General features: G+C 32.0%; 2 protein-coding genes across 12 annotated transcripts; one reads left to right on the top strand and one right to left on the bottom strand.

Annotated features, from left to right (window-relative positions):
- Nucleotides 1-2,060: 2,060 nt before the first annotated feature.
- LOC137834846 (uncharacterized) lies at nt 2,061-3,858 on the bottom strand. Its single transcript, XM_068643067.2, has 3 exons — nt 3,480-3,858; nt 3,103-3,254; nt 2,061-2,209 (listed from the first exon to the last, which is right to left on the bottom strand). Exons 1-2 carry the CDS (start codon nt 3,802-3,804, stop codon nt 3,124-3,126), a joined length of 456 nt encoding a protein of 151 aa, XP_068499168.2. The 5' UTR covers nt 3,805-3,858; the 3' UTR covers nt 2,061-2,209; nt 3,103-3,123.
- A 1,153-nt stretch (nt 3,859-5,011) lies between these two features.
- MUS81 (Restriction endonuclease, type II-like superfamily protein) lies at nt 5,012-17,794 on the top strand. 11 transcript variants are annotated; one of them, XR_016521072.1, is made up of 16 exons: nt 5,012-5,334; nt 6,003-6,082; nt 6,196-6,274; nt 6,409-6,495; nt 6,599-6,724; nt 7,225-7,447; nt 8,789-8,942; nt 9,061-9,179; nt 10,726-10,874; nt 11,169-11,226; nt 11,990-12,159; nt 14,409-14,567; nt 15,060-15,139; nt 15,829-16,066; nt 16,556-16,642; nt 17,374-17,794. XR_016521072.1 is itself a non-coding variant. In XM_068643065.2 (15 exons), the coding sequence occupies exons 1-15, from the start codon at nt 5,141-5,143 to the stop codon at nt 17,476-17,478; spliced, it is 1,938 nt and encodes a 645-aa protein (XP_068499166.1). In that variant the 5' UTR covers nt 5,014-5,140; the 3' UTR covers nt 17,479-17,794. The 11 variants fall into 11 exon arrangements, 6 of the variants coding, with proteins under 6 accessions (XP_090158707.1, XP_090158708.1, XP_090158709.1 ...); XR_016521071.1 differs by lacking the exon at nt 11,990-12,159 and having other exon boundaries at nt 5,013-5,334; nt 15,843-16,066; XR_016521074.1 differs by lacking the exon at nt 10,726-10,874 and having other exon boundaries at nt 5,013-5,334; nt 17,374-17,781.
- The last annotated feature ends 1,545 nt before the right edge of the window (nt 17,795-19,339 follow it).

Raw genomic sequence — 19,339 nt, 5'->3', positions numbered from 1 at the left:
TTTTTAAATATGACTTTATTCAATACAAACATTTTTACAAAAAAGTTGTTATAGCACAATATGACATTGGTTCAATGAAGAAGACTAAAGAAGTTGTGCTTACTAACTTTGTTTGACATTAATCAACATTATTAAGCTTTTTTGTTTAATTACTTTTCTGGTCCCTACATTAAGGGGCGATAATCACTTTGGTATACTGGTTTTTATAAAATTCACTTTGGTCTCACGATTTTTTTTAAATGATGTAATTCGATCCATTTTATTAAATTGGCTTAAACAACATTAAGTGTTGATGATGTGACATACCACGTGTAATATGACATTGCTCACTGCTATAGTTGAAGATATTCAATTTACTTTAAGTTTATCAAACTTAAGGAAAAATGCTTAACCAACAAAAGATTTTTAAATTCTCCCAAGTTGTAGGAGTTCCAAGTATACCATGCATTCTCTCCTTTCCACCAAGTCTTAGCTTTCCTTTTATTCTCTTTTGTACCAGGAAATGCCTCAAATATGTCTTCCATGCCTTATGACTTTAGTTGTTGCAGGGTTGTATTTTCCATTGAATTGTGGTGGAGATTCATTTCTCAATTTTTAAAAATCTAGTACCAACACCCTCATATCGAGAGGTAGTGGTCTAACTATTCCCTATATATTTTTATTTTTTCTAAGAAAGACCATTAAATTTGTTGTTGTTTGCTTCCTAATAACATTGGTCATCTAAGATGCTTCCTGTCATCGATCATGCCAAGTCTTAATTTTCAACATATACTTCCACATGTTGAGTTTATCAATATAAATATATAATTTAATGCAAAGTTGAAAACACATGATTGAGAAGAATAAACCTCATTATCCATAATGGAAAGGAAAGACATGTGTTTGATACCATAATGTAACACCCTAAATGAATTTGTGTAACATATACAATAAAAGATATGGATAATAAAATTTAAGATAAAAGAAACATTACATTACACAACATAAGTAATTCAAATGTCCTTGTGTCTTATGTAAAAAAAAAAAAAACTACTCAATTTCCTAACTTGTATTGTTTTGAAAATGAAAAGTATATACAAGAAGTATTTATTCATCACACAAAAGTTAATCATATGAGTAAGATTTTCATTTTTTCCATTTTATTAAGTAAATCACTAAAAATCTTAATGTTGTCGAGTGAAAACACTATAGAAACCAAATTCATAAGTCAAAGCATTAATGAAATGAATTTAAAGAAAAAATATGCTAATGTCAGAGAGTAGTTTTTAAAATAATTAAGTTGATTTAAAATGTTTTTTTTTTAAATTACAATGTGAATTATAAGAAGAAAAATTTCCTTAATGAACAAAAAATAATTATCAGAATCAAAATCAAAACTCCTTAATGAATTTCCTCAAAAAAAACATTTTTGATATTGCAATAGAAAGGACTAAGACATTGTCCTACACAAACCTTTAAAAAAAGAGCTCATAGTTTGAAATTGAAAACCACACTATATTTAGTTTATGATATGGGCACAATCAATTCAAACACCATTATTCAACAAAGCATCTTTCATTGTCTATTTTTATATTATTGTATCAAGCTTGTAGTTTTGTTTAATTTTTTTTTTTAACTTTTGATTTTGCTTCTCTCTAACATTACTTTGGTGTTTTTTTTAAAGTTATCATTTAAGTATAATTATGAAACTTGATATTACATTTATTAAGTGCGAGACAAAAATTAAGGGCTAAGTTAATAATAATTAAAATTATGTATAAAAGTAAATTTCCAAATGTAAATTTTATAAAATACAAAGATCAAAAAATACAACTAAACATTTTTTTAGATATTCTTTGACTCTCTTTACTATAATTAACCAATTTTGTGTGAAAGGTATTGTATACGAATATCAATGCTAATTTTTCATTTTATACTTTTAGGCATTGTTTATAAGAAAAAAATAATAATAAGAGTCTCTCATTTATTTATTTTTGTTCTATTTCTTTATTTTCTTTGAAACTCACCTTTTATTAATAGAATAGTTTTGTGAAGTAAAAGGAAAAAGAAGAATCATAGTGTTATAGTTATGACCATTTTTCCATTGTTCATAAGACCAAATGCATACATCATTGTTGTATTTAACTTATTCTATAATAATTAAACCATATAAGATTATTAGAGTTAAGATATAGTTTCCTCCATTGGATCACATCGGAAGGTAACACCTCTACAACAAACATAAAGAGAACATCAATTATCAAAGATGATAACATCACATAATCAAATAAATTTTAAATATTTTATATTTAGACTTGATTAAAATTTAACTAATGTACAAATTCGATTACTTTTAATTAATTTTTTACTAAGAACTTTTGTTTTATTGATCACTTAAAATGTGATTTTATTTATCTAAATATCCTATTATTTGATTTATCATCAATGGAATAATATGGTTGTTAGTTTCTGTTCATATCTCATTGATCAATTTCTTTTTTCCTTCTTCAACTTTTTCAACTCGTTGATTAATTTGTTTATTTATTTATTTTTTTAAGAACGAGTTGATTGAAAAATTAGAGGAGATTGAAAGAAAAAAAAGGTTAAAAATGAGAATAACAATCATGGTACGCAAAATTAAACAACAAGAAACATAACAAAAGTAAGATATATATTTTAAATTTAATAAAACGATTTTTTTTAAAAAAAAAAACTTAAAACTTAATTAGATATCTATATAAAAAATTGAGATAAATTAAAATCATATATTTTTGTTCGTTAAGAGCATATTTATAGTTTCTATAAAATAATAGATTTTGATTTTTTAGTTCTTCTAAATTTTTCCTTTTATTTTTTTAGTGTTACATGCTCACTTGAACTTATCTATACTTATCAATGGAATCAAATGTTTAATATTAAAAATAATAAAACATTAACAATTCATATTTTTTTATATAATTACGTTATAATTTCAATATTATTTTTTAAATATTTTTCATATAATTTAATTATAAATTTATTTTTTATTATATATATTTATATCTAAACAATGTTTATATCAAAACATCTGTATAATTATCAGAATTTCACATTTTAAAATTATGTTATGGAAAGAAATTGTACCTGATTGAGTTTTTGATGTGATTAAACTGGAGTAGATGGTTTGATTCCAGATTTAATGGGTGGAGTAGCTGTCTTCAAATCTGATTTTGGTAGAACTTCAGAATACTTCATATCAGAGTTCCTAACTTCAACTTTATGTTCATCATCATCATCTAATCAAGTAAACAAATTCAAAATCATCATCTAATCAAGTAAACAAATTCAAAGTCAAATTTAATATATCAGATTTACTGTTTATGATACAGATACCAGAATTATAGAATGATCTTAATATTAATTGAGTGTCTTTTCTAATTATCAGTTATTTTTTTTATAGATGAAAATAATTAGGTGTTCAATAAACCAAATACACATTATATCTAACTATATATATATACCTCCTCCTCCACAAGGGGTTGCAGAGGGTAGTGGCCTTCCACATGAGTGTGCAACATGAACAACCTTATTTACATCAATAAGCTCATTTGCAAGAGTGGTGTTCCAGAAGTGCTCACACAAACATGAAGCATCAGCACTGTTGATCTCATCACAGCACTTTTGTGAGGGATTCATCTGAGGGCCAGACTTTTGAACATACATGCCACATTGGGTTATGAGGTCCCCTATGCCAGGGCACTCCCCTACAACAACATCACCACAAAACACTACAACTCCCATCATGCCCAGAATCACAAGGTTCTTGCTTTCCATCATCCTTCCCATTTTTCTGCAGTTTTTTTCTTCTGCAATGGAGGAGTTTCATTTGGGGTGGGTAGGGATAGGCATTGGAAGGGCTTTTATATTGTTGTGTGAGGTCAAGAAAAACTGAGAAACTCAAAGAAGGACGCATTTGGATTATGATCATCAAAATAGTGTGTTCTTAGTTTTTGTTGCTTGTGGGAAATGGTTACTCTGTTTTACTATTCACTGCATTTTCTATGCACCAATTACTTTAAGCTTCTTCAATCATAGGACATCTTTGATTGTAAAATTTGTAAAAAAATTAATCAAAACAAAGTCATGATTTGATAGGGATGTAATCGAATAATATAAAGAATTTTAAATTTAAATTATTTATAATAATTTTATAATTTAAAATACAAATTTGTATTTTAATTATTTTAAATTATAAAAACTAAAAGTTGTTTCCACTTTCTAATGCGGGAGTACAGAAATTTAGGGGTCATTTTTTTTTTTATTTCATTAAGGGTAAAATAAACTTTTCACCGAAACTATGAGGTGCAGAAAAAATAATAGAGGTGCGAAAGGACTTCTCCAAATTGTTTAGGCTAAATCTCCCTATAGACACCAACATCTTCAAGTGAAATTACTATAATACTTTTAATGAAATAAAAATTAGATTACATTTAAGTGCACCCAACACCCACCAGCCAAGAAACCTTCTGGATGTAGCAATCCAAAATCCAAAATCAGATATTTATATCTAGAACTTAAATACTCATTTCGAATTTCGAATATACGTATCTAGAACTCATATTTTACTTTTGGACACGTGTATTCAGAACCTTAATTGAAAATGAAATTAGCTTACGGTTTTTTATATTTTTATATTTGGAGGTACTGACATTGTTTTTTGGATTTATGCATCTGTAAGCCTATCCAGGCTTCTCCGGAAAAAACTTACCTCAAAACAATGTGCTTTCTTACCTCAAAACAATGTGCACCACAACTAAAAGTGAAATATTTCCTCCACCGTCACACCAACACCAGCTCCTCTACAGCTAAAACGGACTCCAAGCTCCTATGCAGCTTTTATCAAAAGAAAGAAAACAAGGACAAAGTTTGGTTTAAAAAGTTGTGTTGGGTGCACATAAAAAATATATGGTGCAGGAAGAAATTGCGAATTGTTTATCGATTTGGGCCCATGATTCCAGCTCAAGCCCATCATAAGAGGGCAGCGTCGATTTTGAAAAGTGAACCGCAGAAACCTGGCGCGTGATGGTTGTGCAACTGAAAGCAGGTACCCCAATTCAGAAACCCGCCACAGCCACCATTCCCACTCGCACCGTCGTTTCAACACGAACCGAACCCTAACCCGATGGAGAATCGGACTCAGGTGCGGTGCCCGGAGAACCAAGAGCTGGCGGCGTACATTTGGAACAAGTGGCAGGAAATGGCGGAGCAACCCAAAGGCATTTCTGATAACTTCGAAATGACCCTTTCCAAGGCCCACTTCAATGTCTGTAGCTCCCAAACCCCAATTCGAACCATCAAGGATTTCTCTCAAGTCAAGTACGTTCTGTTTCTCCCACACCATCTTACTGTAGAAATGCCACACTTTTACGAATTATAATTACATGCGTATTATGAAAATCAAATTACTTTACTTTTAGTTGGGTTCCCTCCTTTCTGTCCACTAGGTTCGACTGAAGACATTGCTTAAGGGATTCGAATTTAGTTCAACTTGGACTAACAACGTATTTGTTTTGGAGTTTATAATTTGTGCATTTTTGTCACATTGTGTTGTTATGTTTATATCTTTGAAGATTTCGTCTTTGGCTGAAACAAATGGTATATTGTGATTCATGTGCTTCACCTTAACTAGTGGGATGAGACTTTTGTTGTTGTTGTTGTTGTTTGTGGTGTTTTAGTTGACATCATATGTAGAAACATGTCTTAGACTGTATTTATAATTATAAGTTTGAGGATATTTTGTTGTCGTGTATTACAAAACTCCAATTATGTTTTAAAATTTGAAAATTATCCAAAATTTGATAGGTTGGTTGTGGACCTTGGAGGCTTGAACTTTATTGTAAAGGGGTTATTGGGTCTTTAGTGATTGGTTCTGTGTGTGTATTCATGTGTTTGTGAAGCGAGGATTGTTAAGGATGAAGGAAGGGTGTTTAAATTGAGTTTCTTAGGGTACTGATCTGATGGTGCTCTTTTCTGTTTTCTGGAAGGGGTGTGGGGAAAATGATATTGAGGCTCATGCAAGGGTTTTTTGGGACTGGTTCTGAACCGGAAGATTTGAATAAAAAGGGTATGTCTGGTGCTATTTATTTGTCTTTTCTGTTATTTCAATTGGCTTTACTTTTATATTTTCTTTTTATGCAGAATTCTGTCTAATTATTCCCTTTTTCTCCAATCTTATAGGAAAGAAAACTAAAGGAACCAAACGTTATGTGCCTCAGAGGAACTCTGTCGCATATGCGTTGTTGATAACCCTTTACAGGTATGCATACACGATACAGTCACATGCGCTACTAATGTATATGTTTTTTTTTTTTTCTGGGTGAAATATGTTTGGAAGTTATCGTGGTAAAACTTGTTGGATTGGATTATGAGATTTCACTCATTTTTTAATAGGGGAACTTCAAACGGAAATGAATTTATGCGTAAGCAAGAGCTTATTGATGCTGCTGAAGCTAGTGGGCTATCTCGAGTGCCAATTGCGTATGAATAATTATTTAATGTTTCTGTTTTCTTTGTTTTTTAAGTAGATAAGTATCTACGAAAATGTATATAACTTTTGATGAAGCACATTCTTCATGACCAGGCCAGAAAAAGGGAAAGGAAAACCTGGACATTTTGGAAGTTCTCAACGGGATTGGTATAGTGGATGGAATTGCATGAAGACCTTGATAGCTAAGGGATTAGCTGTAAAATCAAGCTGCCCTGCTAAGTATGGGTTTCCATTGTGCACATGTATTTTTTTTCGCAATGTACTGCTAGTGTTTGTATATAAATATTTTTTTAACCTTTTGGATTATCTTTCACATATTAAAATCCACTTGTTAGGAGAACCTTCTTACTGTGAACCTATAACTAATTATGTGTCTATTTAGAGTTAGGCTTGAACTCATTTTTCCTTGTGAATGTGCTTTAGCAATTGAGCCATGTATATAGTAACGTACGGAATCCTTTTAGGCATTATTTTTATTTGTGATTCATTTACTGTTGAGCATTGTGCTTGTGATTTAAGGCGTTCTATTGATTAATCTACCTAGCAATGCTGATGTACATCTAAAATTTAATTTAGTGGATGCTAAATTGTAAAACCAGAATTTGTTAGAACGGTTCTTTTTAAACAAATTTAAATTCTGGGATATGGTTTTTAAAAGAAACATGAAAATTGACATGTTCAAATGAAAATTCCCCATAGTTGAATTCTGTTTTGTTCAGGTACATGCTAACTCAAGAAGGCAAGGAAACAGCTAGTGACTGTCTCGCAAGATCTGGAATGGCAGAATCTCTAGATAAGTCAACTTCTGTTGAAATTCCTTCTTATATGGATAACCAAAACTCATTGGATGTGGAACCCAATGGTGATGTGGAATCAGAAGTGTTGTCACCATTGACCCAGCAAAAGAAGCCTATGGATGTCCCTCTAGATTGCCTTGGGAGGGTATTTTTCCTCTTAATTAAATTCATTGTTACTTTGTTTTGTAGAAATTATGTGTTCTATATCTTCATGAAACCTAAAACACTAACCCTTATTTATAAATTTTATAAAAATCATAATCCTAACTCAAGGAAGCTTCATCCTACTATACAGCTATGTGGATCTCATAACACCATTGGCATGATATGATAAGAAAATATTGTCACCAGTCCAACGATATAATGAAGAAAAAGATGAATAGGAAAACTAATCATACAGTAAAATCTAAGATATGATTAGACATTATATTACAGTACTTCCTCTCAAGATTAAAGCTTCCAGAGCTTCAAGCTTGTTGTAAATGTTCCCTTTAGATAGAAAAGTTAGACGCTTTTTATGTGCTATAGTGGAGAAGTTGGAAGGGATAAAAAAATAGAGTAGCAAAAGGAAGGAAGAAAACTCTTTACTCGTATTATTTACTAGTGTTTACAAGGAAAGAAATCATGCTCTCCTGCACTGCAAGACAGAGTACAATAACAGAAAAGTAGAAATTTCAGAATGATAGCAAGAAACAGAGAATTTCGGCGAGAGAAGATATTCCACACTAACAACCTCCCTTTTTCTCTCTCCCTCCCCTCACATATATCTTCCACACTAACAACCTCCCTTTTTCTCTCTCCCTCCCCTCACATATATCATCCCTTCGTCATGTAATTCCCCAATTGCCTATTGTGGATTATCTTTCTCTCACCTCTATGCACTCCCTTCTCTATCGGATCATGTGATATGTCCCCTTTCTCTAACTGACTCCTTTCTTTTATTTTTACTGTATTGTCCCTCCGCTATAACATCTCCCTTCTCAAATGTGCCCTTACAAAAGTTTTCAATATTGGTCATTGTGTTAGACGCTTTCTGTGTGCTATAGCAATGCTACCATGATATGGGCTTCAAAAACCCCTTTTACTTTGTGTTGTACATGGTTACCCACCTCTTCAATAATAAGTTCATCTAATGAGTTATTTGGAAAATATCAACAGAAGTGATAATCAATACAAAATTGCAAGGATTGACACCAAGCATATCTCAAGATATTTTAAACTATTGTAGTTTCTATATATGATATGTTATTTCTTGTATACTGTGTCCTACATATTATAATTTACTGTTATGAGTCCCGTGTTTGTGTTTGTGCTTCATAGGTTACCCCCTTTTTATTCAAAGGAGGTTCATGAATTTAATGTAATAAAAATATCCTTATCTGTTTCTCTTCTTATTCTCTTGTTAGTTCACCTGCAGATGATTTTGCTTTGCCTGATAATTGAAATGTACTTTTTTCTTTGCTGATTAAAATTTCTTCTTTTGAAGTTTACTCAATTGGGTTACTCCAAGGAACACATTATTAGTGCTTTCACTGAAGTTTCCAGAATTCATCCAAATAAAGATGTCTCATCTCTGTGGCCAGCTGTTTTATGTCATCTTCGAGAGCAACAAATCTATGGTTCACAACCAGAATCTTTAAGTATGTTAATAATTGTTCCTTGATTAGTGCATATACTATTTTTTCTTTTTCTGTCTCAGATTTTCATAATGACACTGAGCAAACTTTCATCTCTATTAATCATTTCATAAATTATCAGGGTCCAGAGATCTCACTGGAGAAGTGAGCAGAGCTGTGCGCTCATCTTGCGATGGACATGTGACAAACATTTTTTCTCGTGATATTCCTCCTTTCCCCTTGAGGGCTTGCTCTTCATCTGTATGGTTTGATCTATTTACTAAATTGATATACTTTTAATATTGTGCACTCTTTCTAACATAGTAATAGATTCTTAATGCATGTAAATATAATGATTAGTGGTTCTCAGAATGATGAGAACTATTTTTGTTTTGAATTACAAATTCAGTTGTACTGCTCGCCCTGATTGATCAAACTAAGCACAGTAAACCCTAGTTGAACGTAAGTACACAACTCAGTTCATTTTTTCTTGATTCCTCTGTTACAACCAATTTAAATTTTGAAATTGATATTCTAAGACAATTTTCCTCTCATTATGTATCCTTTTCTCATCCAATTTCTTCTATTTATTTCTCAATAAAATTTTCTAAGACATCATGGTCACCACCTGTGCATGATGATAGTTGCCAACGTGGACAGTACCATTCCTCTTCCAGCCTTGGACTCGTGTACATGAGTTCAATAGCACAATTTTTATTAGTTCAAAACCTGTTTGTTTTCTTATGCTTATATGTTCCAGTTTTAAACTTCTTAGCGGCCTTCCTACTCTCCCCCTTACCAAAAATCCCCTTGTCACCTTTCTTCTAGCCAACCCCAAACTCTACATATTTTGAGATTTTCTTTTTGGCCAAAAACTTCACAGCCATTCTTGTTTACTCTCCCAAAGTGCCAACTTAGCCAGGTCAAATGTGGAGGGAAGTTCTCACACATTCTGCTGAACCAAACAAAGCTTCTGCATCTACCTACTCTACCTTCTTTGGATGAGCTAGATACTCTCATGGACATGAAAGACTAGACCTAGACAGTCTTGTGTCAACTTCATGGCATGGGTTCCCTTCTCAGACCCATGTAATGACGCTTTTGAATCCATTACCAAACTAGGTTGTGTCTTCTTCATTATTGCATGAATAAAAGCATTTTGAGTCAAAATTTTCATTTTGAGCCAAAACTAAAATATGAATGGTAAATCTTAAAGAAAATAAGGTATGTACAAGAGGATGATTTTGCTTTCGAAAATCATATGTTCATGTTTGTAGCGTGTGCATTTTATTATTCTTTCAAAGTGATTTAGATCTAACTCAACACTACAAAACCAATTTGTAAGGTGAAGATTGCCTTTAATTATATATTGTATTTTAGCACTATCACTAGTTAATGTGGGACTTGGGTTTTTCCCAATACCCCTCCTCACGTCCAACACTATTGGGCATGATGCATAGATAACATGGTGAGTGACTTTTTAATGAATCTAGGATAGGCTCTGAAACCTTATTAAAAGGATAGTCAATTTTGTAGGGTTGAGTTTGGTATAAATCACTAAGATGTCAATGTAGACCGTTAAATTAGATGGAATAGAGATGAAATTGAGTTGTACTAAATTAGGGTTGAATGTGCTTAACTTTTATTAGGGCGGAAAGTGCAAATTAAATAAAGAAGTAAATGGATTTGGCCCTAATTTGTTTTTCTATTTTCATCCATTTATCTAAATTTTTGCTTATGCATTCATGTGAAGTTGTTTATAGTTTTTGAAACAAATTTTGATATTAGTACTTGATGAACATCTTAGGACCACCCCATGCAAAATCCTAACAAAGATGAGCTTGTATCAAAGATTAACATTTTAAATGTGCCACCATTGAGCTTTGGGGAGAGATTTGAGGATGCTTATGACATAATTTTAATATTGGATGATCGGGAGCAATTTGCCACACAAGGGTTAGTTGCATGAATACTACGTTATTATTTTCACTCAGGACATTATATGATTTGTATAGCATTATCAATGGTAGAAGGCCAAAATTCTGCCATATAAGCATGCTACTGTGGCCTATGGAGCTGCCATAGCGTAACTCATTGAGTTGCCATTTAGTGACATATCATAGGCTATTTTTTTAACCTTTGCAATCATTTAATGTCTTGATGTACAGTTAATTTTTATTTACATCACTCTGGTGTATTGTGTGGCTTGCTGCTAATAACCCGAATGAATTTTATATTTTCTTGTTTCAGATCAAGATCCAGGAAAATTATTGAGAATATCTGCAACCAATTCAAAATTAAAATAGAAGTGAGTTTGATGTCTTAACTATCTACATGTAGTTTCCATACATCCTATTGCTCTTGTGTACGTATTGTTTACTGCATGTTGACACTAATATTTATTATGGAAACTAACAGTGACCAATGTGATCACTTGGGGAGATATCACTATCATGCGTAGGTCTTGCATATATAAGTCTATTATTGCTTTAATATGAACATGAACTTGACTTCAGAGTCAGATGCCTATTTAGTCAACGATGGTCTCTTTCTTGGTTTAGGGAATGTGATACTTGTTTGATGCTTTTCCTAGTGATATACCCCCTTGTATATTATTCAGTAACTGGTTTTCAGTTTGAGGAAATAGAATAATAGGAAACAAAACAAAATATGGGGAGAGAAATGAGAAAGGAAGGGTGCTTTCATAATATGAACAGAAAAGGAACTCAAGGGGCATAATCCTCTTACAAGGGACGTTCCCTTATCACTGGGACAAATTTGTTGGTATTATTTTCTCCAAAAAGCCTTTACAATTTCCCATATTTAACTCCAAATGCAATCTCTTTTAACTGATTCATTAACCCCATATTAGCTCCAAATAGAACCAACTGTAAATTATTTATTAATCTTCTAATAAAACCCCCTGTAACTTACTCATAATTTACTAACCACCTACCATTGTTTATCCTCCTAGAATAATCCCACTTGCGCTGACTTTATTCTCTTCATTAATTATTGACATGTGCTCTTGTCTGACAACCATCTACCGAATAATTAAACTTGTCCTCAAGGTTGATGTCAGGTGACTGACTATAAGCAGTTAAAAATCCTCCGAAGTGGCTTCTGCAATCTGGTCTTGCTGCTGAATAAGAACCTATACCACCTGCACTCCCTTCTCCATAATTGATTGATCCGTAAGAGGAGAATAGATAATTGCGTCCACCTGCTAGTCCATGGGAAGGTCAGTCTCCACATGATAATTTCCTGCTGTCTTCTCAAGTTGTTAAGATATGCTTTAAAAACAGGATTATCTGAGCATGAGAGGGAGCTGGAGTTAAAATGCCTAGAACCAATCTGTTTGATCACCAAATATCATAGCCAGCAACTAGCTTAGGGTGTTGGAGAAGGCATAGAACCTTCTTATTTTCAAATAAACAAATCTCATTGCTGAATATTGGAAGTGGCTATTAGCATAGAGAACCATATAGGTTCATGTTAGGTTCCTTTTTCTTGGAATATTGATAATAGTTTCTATTCCCAAAAAATTAACACCCAGACAAGGAAAATGTTAGATATTGTTAGATATAATTAGATATTATTATATATTGAGATATTATAGATATTATAGATATTGTGAGATATTTATATTTATGTAATGGGCTCAACCCATATGTTTATTTTCCTATATAAACATAACCCTATGTGTTCAATATACACAATGAATTTACCCTATTCTTTCTTTTATTTTAATATGGTATCAGAGCCATTTTCAAGTTTATCCTAGTGAGTGTTTATTGGGCTTATTAGGCCACCCACTATCGAGTCGTTTCACCTATAATATGTTATCCCACGCACGAGCTGTCACTCTCGGCGTGAAGGAGGTGTGTTAGAGATCCCACATCGACTAGAGATTAGAGCATTTAATTGTATATAAGTGGGTGCAAATTTCATCTCAGAAGCCGGTTTTATGAGGTTGAGTTAGACTTAAAGTCCACTTCTTAATAGAAAAGAAATTATGAATATGCTTGTTTATTGCTAAAAGAATCACCTTAGCTCCAAGGTATTCAAGTATACTTCCAAAAGCGCTCTCTCTTTTTTACGATGGAATATGACCAGTAAACACAATTCAAAACATTCCCCCTTTACACAAAACCTATATTTTACACAACCTATTTATAGGAATTACAGTAAACCAGATAACAGAAAAAAATAACAGAACCAACTAACCAGATACACTTTTGACCCTTTCCTTTTCCTATAATAAACCTGCAGACCATTTACACACATATATTTTATATCAAATCTTTCCTAACATATTGAGCTCCTATTCTAATGAAACCTCAGCTTTCCCAGAGCATCATTGCTATCCACCAAAGCTACCAAGGTCGCAAAATTGATGGAGGTGGTCTACCATACACTAACTAAAAAGTACAGTAATTTGCTGCACTATGACAATGCCTATCATACCAACATTCAGCCTATTATAAACGTCTATCCTAGCCTTTGTTAGTTTATCATTTGCTGTTGTATAATATTTCTAATGTTCAGTGTTGAATTTTTATTAGTTTATCATTAACTACATATTAGGTCTTTGTTTTGATAAAGTTCTCCATAAATACTTATGAGAAAAAAAATAAGAAAGTAAAATGAATTGAGTTCCTCCTATAAGCTAAAATCAACTTATGCACTTTAAGGTCAGGAAATGTTAGTTGAGAGAGCTTTTTAAAGAGTTAAGTGCGGAAGTTCATTTTACTTATTATTTTCTCTCTCTATTGAGTGTGTAGGAAGAAGTTTATCTAAATGGCCTTAAACCAATTGTAACTGATTGTTGGAGATCCCACATCGACTAGAGATTAGAGCCTTTCATTGTATATAAGTGGGTTGGAGATCCCACATCGACTAGAGATTAGAGCCTTTCATTGTATATAAGTGGGTTGGAGATCCCACATCGACTAGAGATTAGAGCCTTTCATGGTATATAAGTGGGTGCAAACCTCAACTCTATGAGTCGGTTTTATGGGGTTGAGTTAGGTTTAAAGTCCACTTCGTAACACTGATGTATTAAGCTCCTAATGAAAACCCCTCTAACTTACTCATAACATACTAACCACCTATTATTACTGCCTATTCCTCCTAACAATAAAACCTTCAAACCTTGTTCTCCTCATTAATTATTGGGATTGCCTCATGTCTAACATTGACAGCCAGCATTACGTATCATTATGTATTTCGTTTTGGGAATTTACCTTTGGCATATTATATTACTTGCTTCAAAAAAGAAACAGCCAGGAGGTTGCAACAAAACTGTTCTTGAATTTGAGCACGTTATCTCTGTTTTAATTTTCTGTTAAGGTTTTTGGATAGCATTGCTTTTAAAACAAATTAGATTTGATATTAGTTAGTCATACCTGGGTAGATTGGATGAAAGATGCATTTAGACATGCTATTTAGAAGATGGCGAAAATCATCTAGAATTTGGTTCATATATAGGTTCGACGATTGCCAGTTGGAGATGGGATTTGGATAGCACGTCATAGAACTCTTGACAGTGAATATGTGTTGGATTTTATTGTTGAGAGGAAGAAAATTGATGATCTACGCAGTTCCATCCGGGATAACCGCTATAAGGATCAAAAGTTAAGGCTTCGGGTAATTATTCCTTAATTTTTTAAAATTGTTTCTTGTCAATTTAAAATTGTTTGAACTTGTGATGGCAAGCATATTGTGGTCACATACTAATGGTTCTACGTCTGTTGGTTTCTTTTCCTATTTTAAAGAATATTGTGTCGGCAAGCATATTGTAATGGATGTTTGGTTATAGAATTTGGGTAGAAATATCATCCAAATACATTATATTCTTTGACATGATGTGGAGGAATCACATCAGTGCTACTGAATAATTACAGCAGTTGAAACTTTAGTTGTGTTATACCATTTCCTTTTATATTTTGTTATTTGATATCTCTGGTGAAGAATGTGGCACATTATTGCTATGAAGAAATTACATATTGTTTGATCTATGCAGTGCTGCTTGGAATATGTTCATGTTATTCTCATTTTATTCAGCTGTATAATTTTAGAAGCATGCCATACTGACATAGCCTCCTCATCTCTCATTTCTGTTTCAATTGCACTTTCTAGAGGTGTGGGTTGAAGAAGCTGATATATCTTGTGGAGGGTGACCCAAACTCTTCCGAAGCTGCTGAGAGCATAAAAACTGCGTATGTAATTTTTTTTCATTAAATTCATTGTGCTGCTGGCCATTGCCGGGGAAATTGAAGAAACCAAATTCAGGCTGATGTGCAACATTATTACCATCAATGTTGACTGTTATGAAAATGCTAATGTTTGGTTTTGTGATAACATTTTGTTTTGTAATTTATTAGTAAAAACAGGAAGTGACAATGAAATATTTTCTCAAACCAAACACTCCCTAAAGTACATCTGCGTCTAGGTTGAATGGGGTTCATCAAATGAAACTGTGTTTTTTTTATCTTTAATAATCACACTAGTTGTTGTATACTGTTCTTTATGATATCTTGACTGTAAATTATCTATTTCTGAGTACTACATTGTTCATTTGTTTCTTTGTAGTTTTTATCGTTGATAAGGGAAAGTATCATTTTTGACGTTTTGCTTTGTGCAAGCGAGTGAGCAACCCTCTATTGCTGAAATTTTCCATTGACTTTTTTGTTTATTTGGTGATGTGGTGGGTAGAGTTCTTATGTTTTGTTGTGGTGATGCCATTTCATGAGGTTTATGTAGCAGTGTGATGGGAAGGGGTTGCTAGATTTCTCGAGTGACGCTTAATCAAATTGTTTGCCTATATCTTTAAAGCTCTAAAGCATTCACAATTTCTGTTCACGTCAAAATTAGCCCCTTTCAGACTTTGTAATCCTACCTTCTACAGTTGTTTTACAACAGAGATTCTGGAGGGATTTGATGTACAGAGAACAACTGGCTTAGGGGACACTCTAAAGAAGTATGGTTATCTTACCCAAGCAATTTCTCAATATTACAAGACAGAAATTCTTGTAGACAATGTTAAATGCTCTGGGACATGTCCTCCTTTTGGTGAATTTATCAAAAGGTGTCAAGACCTTGAGAAAACAACAGTTAGTGATGTATTTGCCATCCAGCTGATGCAGGTACTAGCAATTTGAAAATTTAATTTGAACTGTTTTTCTATTGATTGTTTAGTTTGTCTAACTAAACTGAATCCATTGACCTTGAGTACCTCTTTAATTTGCAAGTAAGAACACATCTACACCTTCGGGTGTAATTTTTCTTTCAAATGCTATTTACTGGCAATTTTCTGAAAGGACAGCTTAAATTACGTTCTTAGTTTTGGATCATTGCTCATTAGTACTTGGAGAAATTGTATTATTTTTTGGGTGGATCCTCAAATCTACTTTGATGGTGTATTGAAATATGATCAAGAACTGGCTGGATGACAAGGTTGTTTTTGGTCTTGTGCAATTTCATTGAGCAACATGTTTGTTGTTCTTGAACCTTTGTTTTACGTAATGGACTTCAATTACTTGTAAAATTGGATGCTTAACTCTAACACCTTTTCATCCTACAATTACTTCAATTACTTTGTTTTTATTCAAACATTTTGGAATTTGCAAATGCAGGTCCCACAGGTTACAGAGGAGGTTGCCATGGCTGTGTTGGATCTGTTCCCTACACTTTTTTCTCTTGCCCGTGCTTACTCACTACTTGTGAGTCCTCATTTCTTTCTTCCTTCTAGAAAGTCAATTGTTTAGAAATGACAATTTGATTCAGACTGGACTGGATGGTTTACCCTAAAAAATTTGTATGAAGTGAGGGTTTCATAACTAGGATTTTCTGGTCCATGGATGTGTTCCATCGGTGTTCCAAGGTTTCACTTTAAACTAATCTGGCTTGATCAGGGGATAAGTAAAACCTAATCACGGAATGCTTCCGCCAAAGAGTGAACTTGGGCAGAGTCCGAAAAATTAAATTTTTGTTCAACACATTAACCACTTATGTCCAACTTTTTGGTTTTATAACTAGGATTTGGAAGATCTTTGGGTAGCTTTTGAACTGAATTAAATATTGCACTTTTAATTGGTACTCTTTGTTTTGTTGATTGATTTGTTTCTTTAATTTCTGCATTTGAATAACATTCTTGTTTCACTAGTTTGTACAAAAACTGGCATAAGTGGTGAGAAATTCCATTTATCCAAAGTACCACACAAAGTAATGAATTTTGATTCCAAGTAGTATTCACTATTCAGTACTCATTCAGTATGGATGAGATTTAAAGCTGCAAATTTCCAGAATAATGGATCTGGATCTGGGTCTATTTCTTATACGCTGATAGGAGTGTGTTATGGTGTTCTTTCAGTTCATTTTTAGCTGCTCTGACACTAACTTCTGCTCCCTTCCACTTCTAATTTTACCCGTTCTAATTGTTTGATTTGATTAGGAGGGTGATGGTCGTGCTCAGGAGGAAATGCTTCGAACACAGAGTAGCAATGTGATCAATGCAGTTGCCAGTAGGAACATTTTTCAGTTCGTTTGGGGTAGCTAACTTGCATTACATTCCCCCTTGAAGTTGGATTTTTGGATGTCAATCAACTAAGAAAAGTTGAATACCATATTTTTTGTACTCCATCTTGTTGGCACTGCAACCCAGGTTCAGTTTGCCAGCAATTTGTATATTTTGTAAAGAAAATAGACCCTATATATATTGCATAGGAGTTTATGAATTTTGTTATCACATAACTATGATTAAGATTATAGATTGAATATATATTTTTAGTCCTTCAAAATGATGAACATTGATGACATTAAGCTTGGTGGTGACTTATAGAATTCATGTTAATTCCTGTGATATTCACTATTCACACAACTTGTTTCTGCTGCATACAAATTAGCATGAACTTCATCTAACCATTTAAAGAAGCTGAATGAATCTGGGTATAAAAGAAAAACGAAAAAACATAAACATTTGAAATTAAATATTGACTTATTTAAGTTATCATTATAATATTTTCAATTGAATTATTAAAATATTTATTCTCAGTCCTCAATTTTTTGTTTGTTTTCGTCTTCACGTCTTCAACTTACCAACTAGCTTGTGTCACTGAAAAAAATATAATTAGACGATTCTGGAAGACTAAAATACATTTTTATTTTAGGGACTATAAAAAAACTCATTTTAAAGATTAAAGAATTAATCATTAAAAAAAGTCTCTTTGTTTATGCTAATATTTTGCTAAGTGATGATAAATTATCCTAATAGTCCTAACCAAAGGATAAACCATATTTCTTTTGGATGAATACATAACATGAATTTAACTATTAACCATCTGAATATTGGACATGTAATTCCCTAATTAATTATACAATAAAATATAATTACATACATGTATGTACACAGTTTCTTACTATATTTATTCAACAAAATTTACATAATTAAAGTTTTTTTAAAAAAATCATAAGTATTACAAATATCTACATAAGATTTACATAATTAAAATTTTTCGAAAAAGTTACAAGTATTAAACTATCTACATATTTACTTATGAGAAGCTCTTTATTCTCTTTCCATAATTGCCTTCTAGATTCATATACCAACCATAGTCATAATATAAAAATACATAAAAATCAGATAAATTATCATTAAATTATACTAAATATAACATGTAATAAGAAATCACTAACACAACTATATCAAATAACTTTACCTAATTTATTTCAAAATATGGTTTGTCTAAATATCTCTCTTTGAAGAATATAAAATAAGATAAAGACTTGTATTAAACATATTTTATTAGAGAGTAACATTTGACTTATTTTAAGTTTTCTAATACCTAGTTTTAGTAACTTAAAATATTTGTTTGAAGTATGTTTATAATTTTCATGTAATGTTTATTTAATTTTTTAATTTCCTAAATATCTAAGCATTAATAAAGTATTTTTACAATATTTTTATTTTAATTTCAATTATAATTTATGAAAAACCATGCATGCTACACAGATTTTGATTTTCAATTTAAAATAACTATAATATAAATTTATTGAGATTGAGGAAGTTATGAAAACATAATAGTTAATATAAATTAAAATATTTTCATTATGAGAGTCAAAGGAGATAGTAATGAAATATTATTTTTAAGAAACAGAACGAAAACTAACACAAAATATTATGTTGCTAAATGTTACTTTTCATGAAAACGTTAGATTTTAAATTTTAGAATTTATATATTGTAAACAAATTATTCTACCCGATAATCAGTATTATGTATTCTAGACATCACTAAACTAAATTTATAAATAAATAAAACTCTATATGTAAAAAAGAGAACTATCTCTGTGTTTTTTCTTAACTATTTTCATATATAATGTCATTATTAATTATTGTGTTGAAATTAAAGCTTGTACAGTAC

Source organism: Phaseolus vulgaris, chromosome 5 (assembly GCF_051622355.1).
Source record: "Phaseolus vulgaris cultivar YP4 chromosome 5, ASM5162235v1, whole genome shotgun sequence".
Taxonomy (NCBI): Eukaryota; Viridiplantae; Streptophyta; class Magnoliopsida; order Fabales; family Fabaceae; genus Phaseolus; species Phaseolus vulgaris.
This window is presented reverse-complemented; position numbering and strand designations above follow the sequence as displayed.

Coding starts and splice junctions, on each gene's coding strand:
- MUS81 (XM_068643065.2), top strand. CDS start 5,141: ATGGAGAATCGGACTCAGGTGCGGTGCCCGGAGAACCAAGAGCTGGCG. Junction 11,227..14,408: donor AATTCAAAATTAAAATAGAA/GTGAGTTTGATG, acceptor GTTCATATATAG/GTTCGACGATTGCCAGTTGG. Junction 16,067..16,555: donor TTGCCATCCAGCTGATGCAG/GTACTAGCAATT, acceptor TTGCAAATGCAG/GTCCCACAGGTTACAGAGGA.
- LOC137834846 (XM_068643067.2), bottom strand. CDS start 3,804: ATGGGAAGGATGATGGAAAGCAAGAACCTTGTGATTCTGGGCATGATG. Junction 3,255..3,479: donor AACCCCTTGTGGAGGAGGAG/GTATATATATAT, acceptor TTACTTGATTAG/ATGATGATGATGAACATAAA.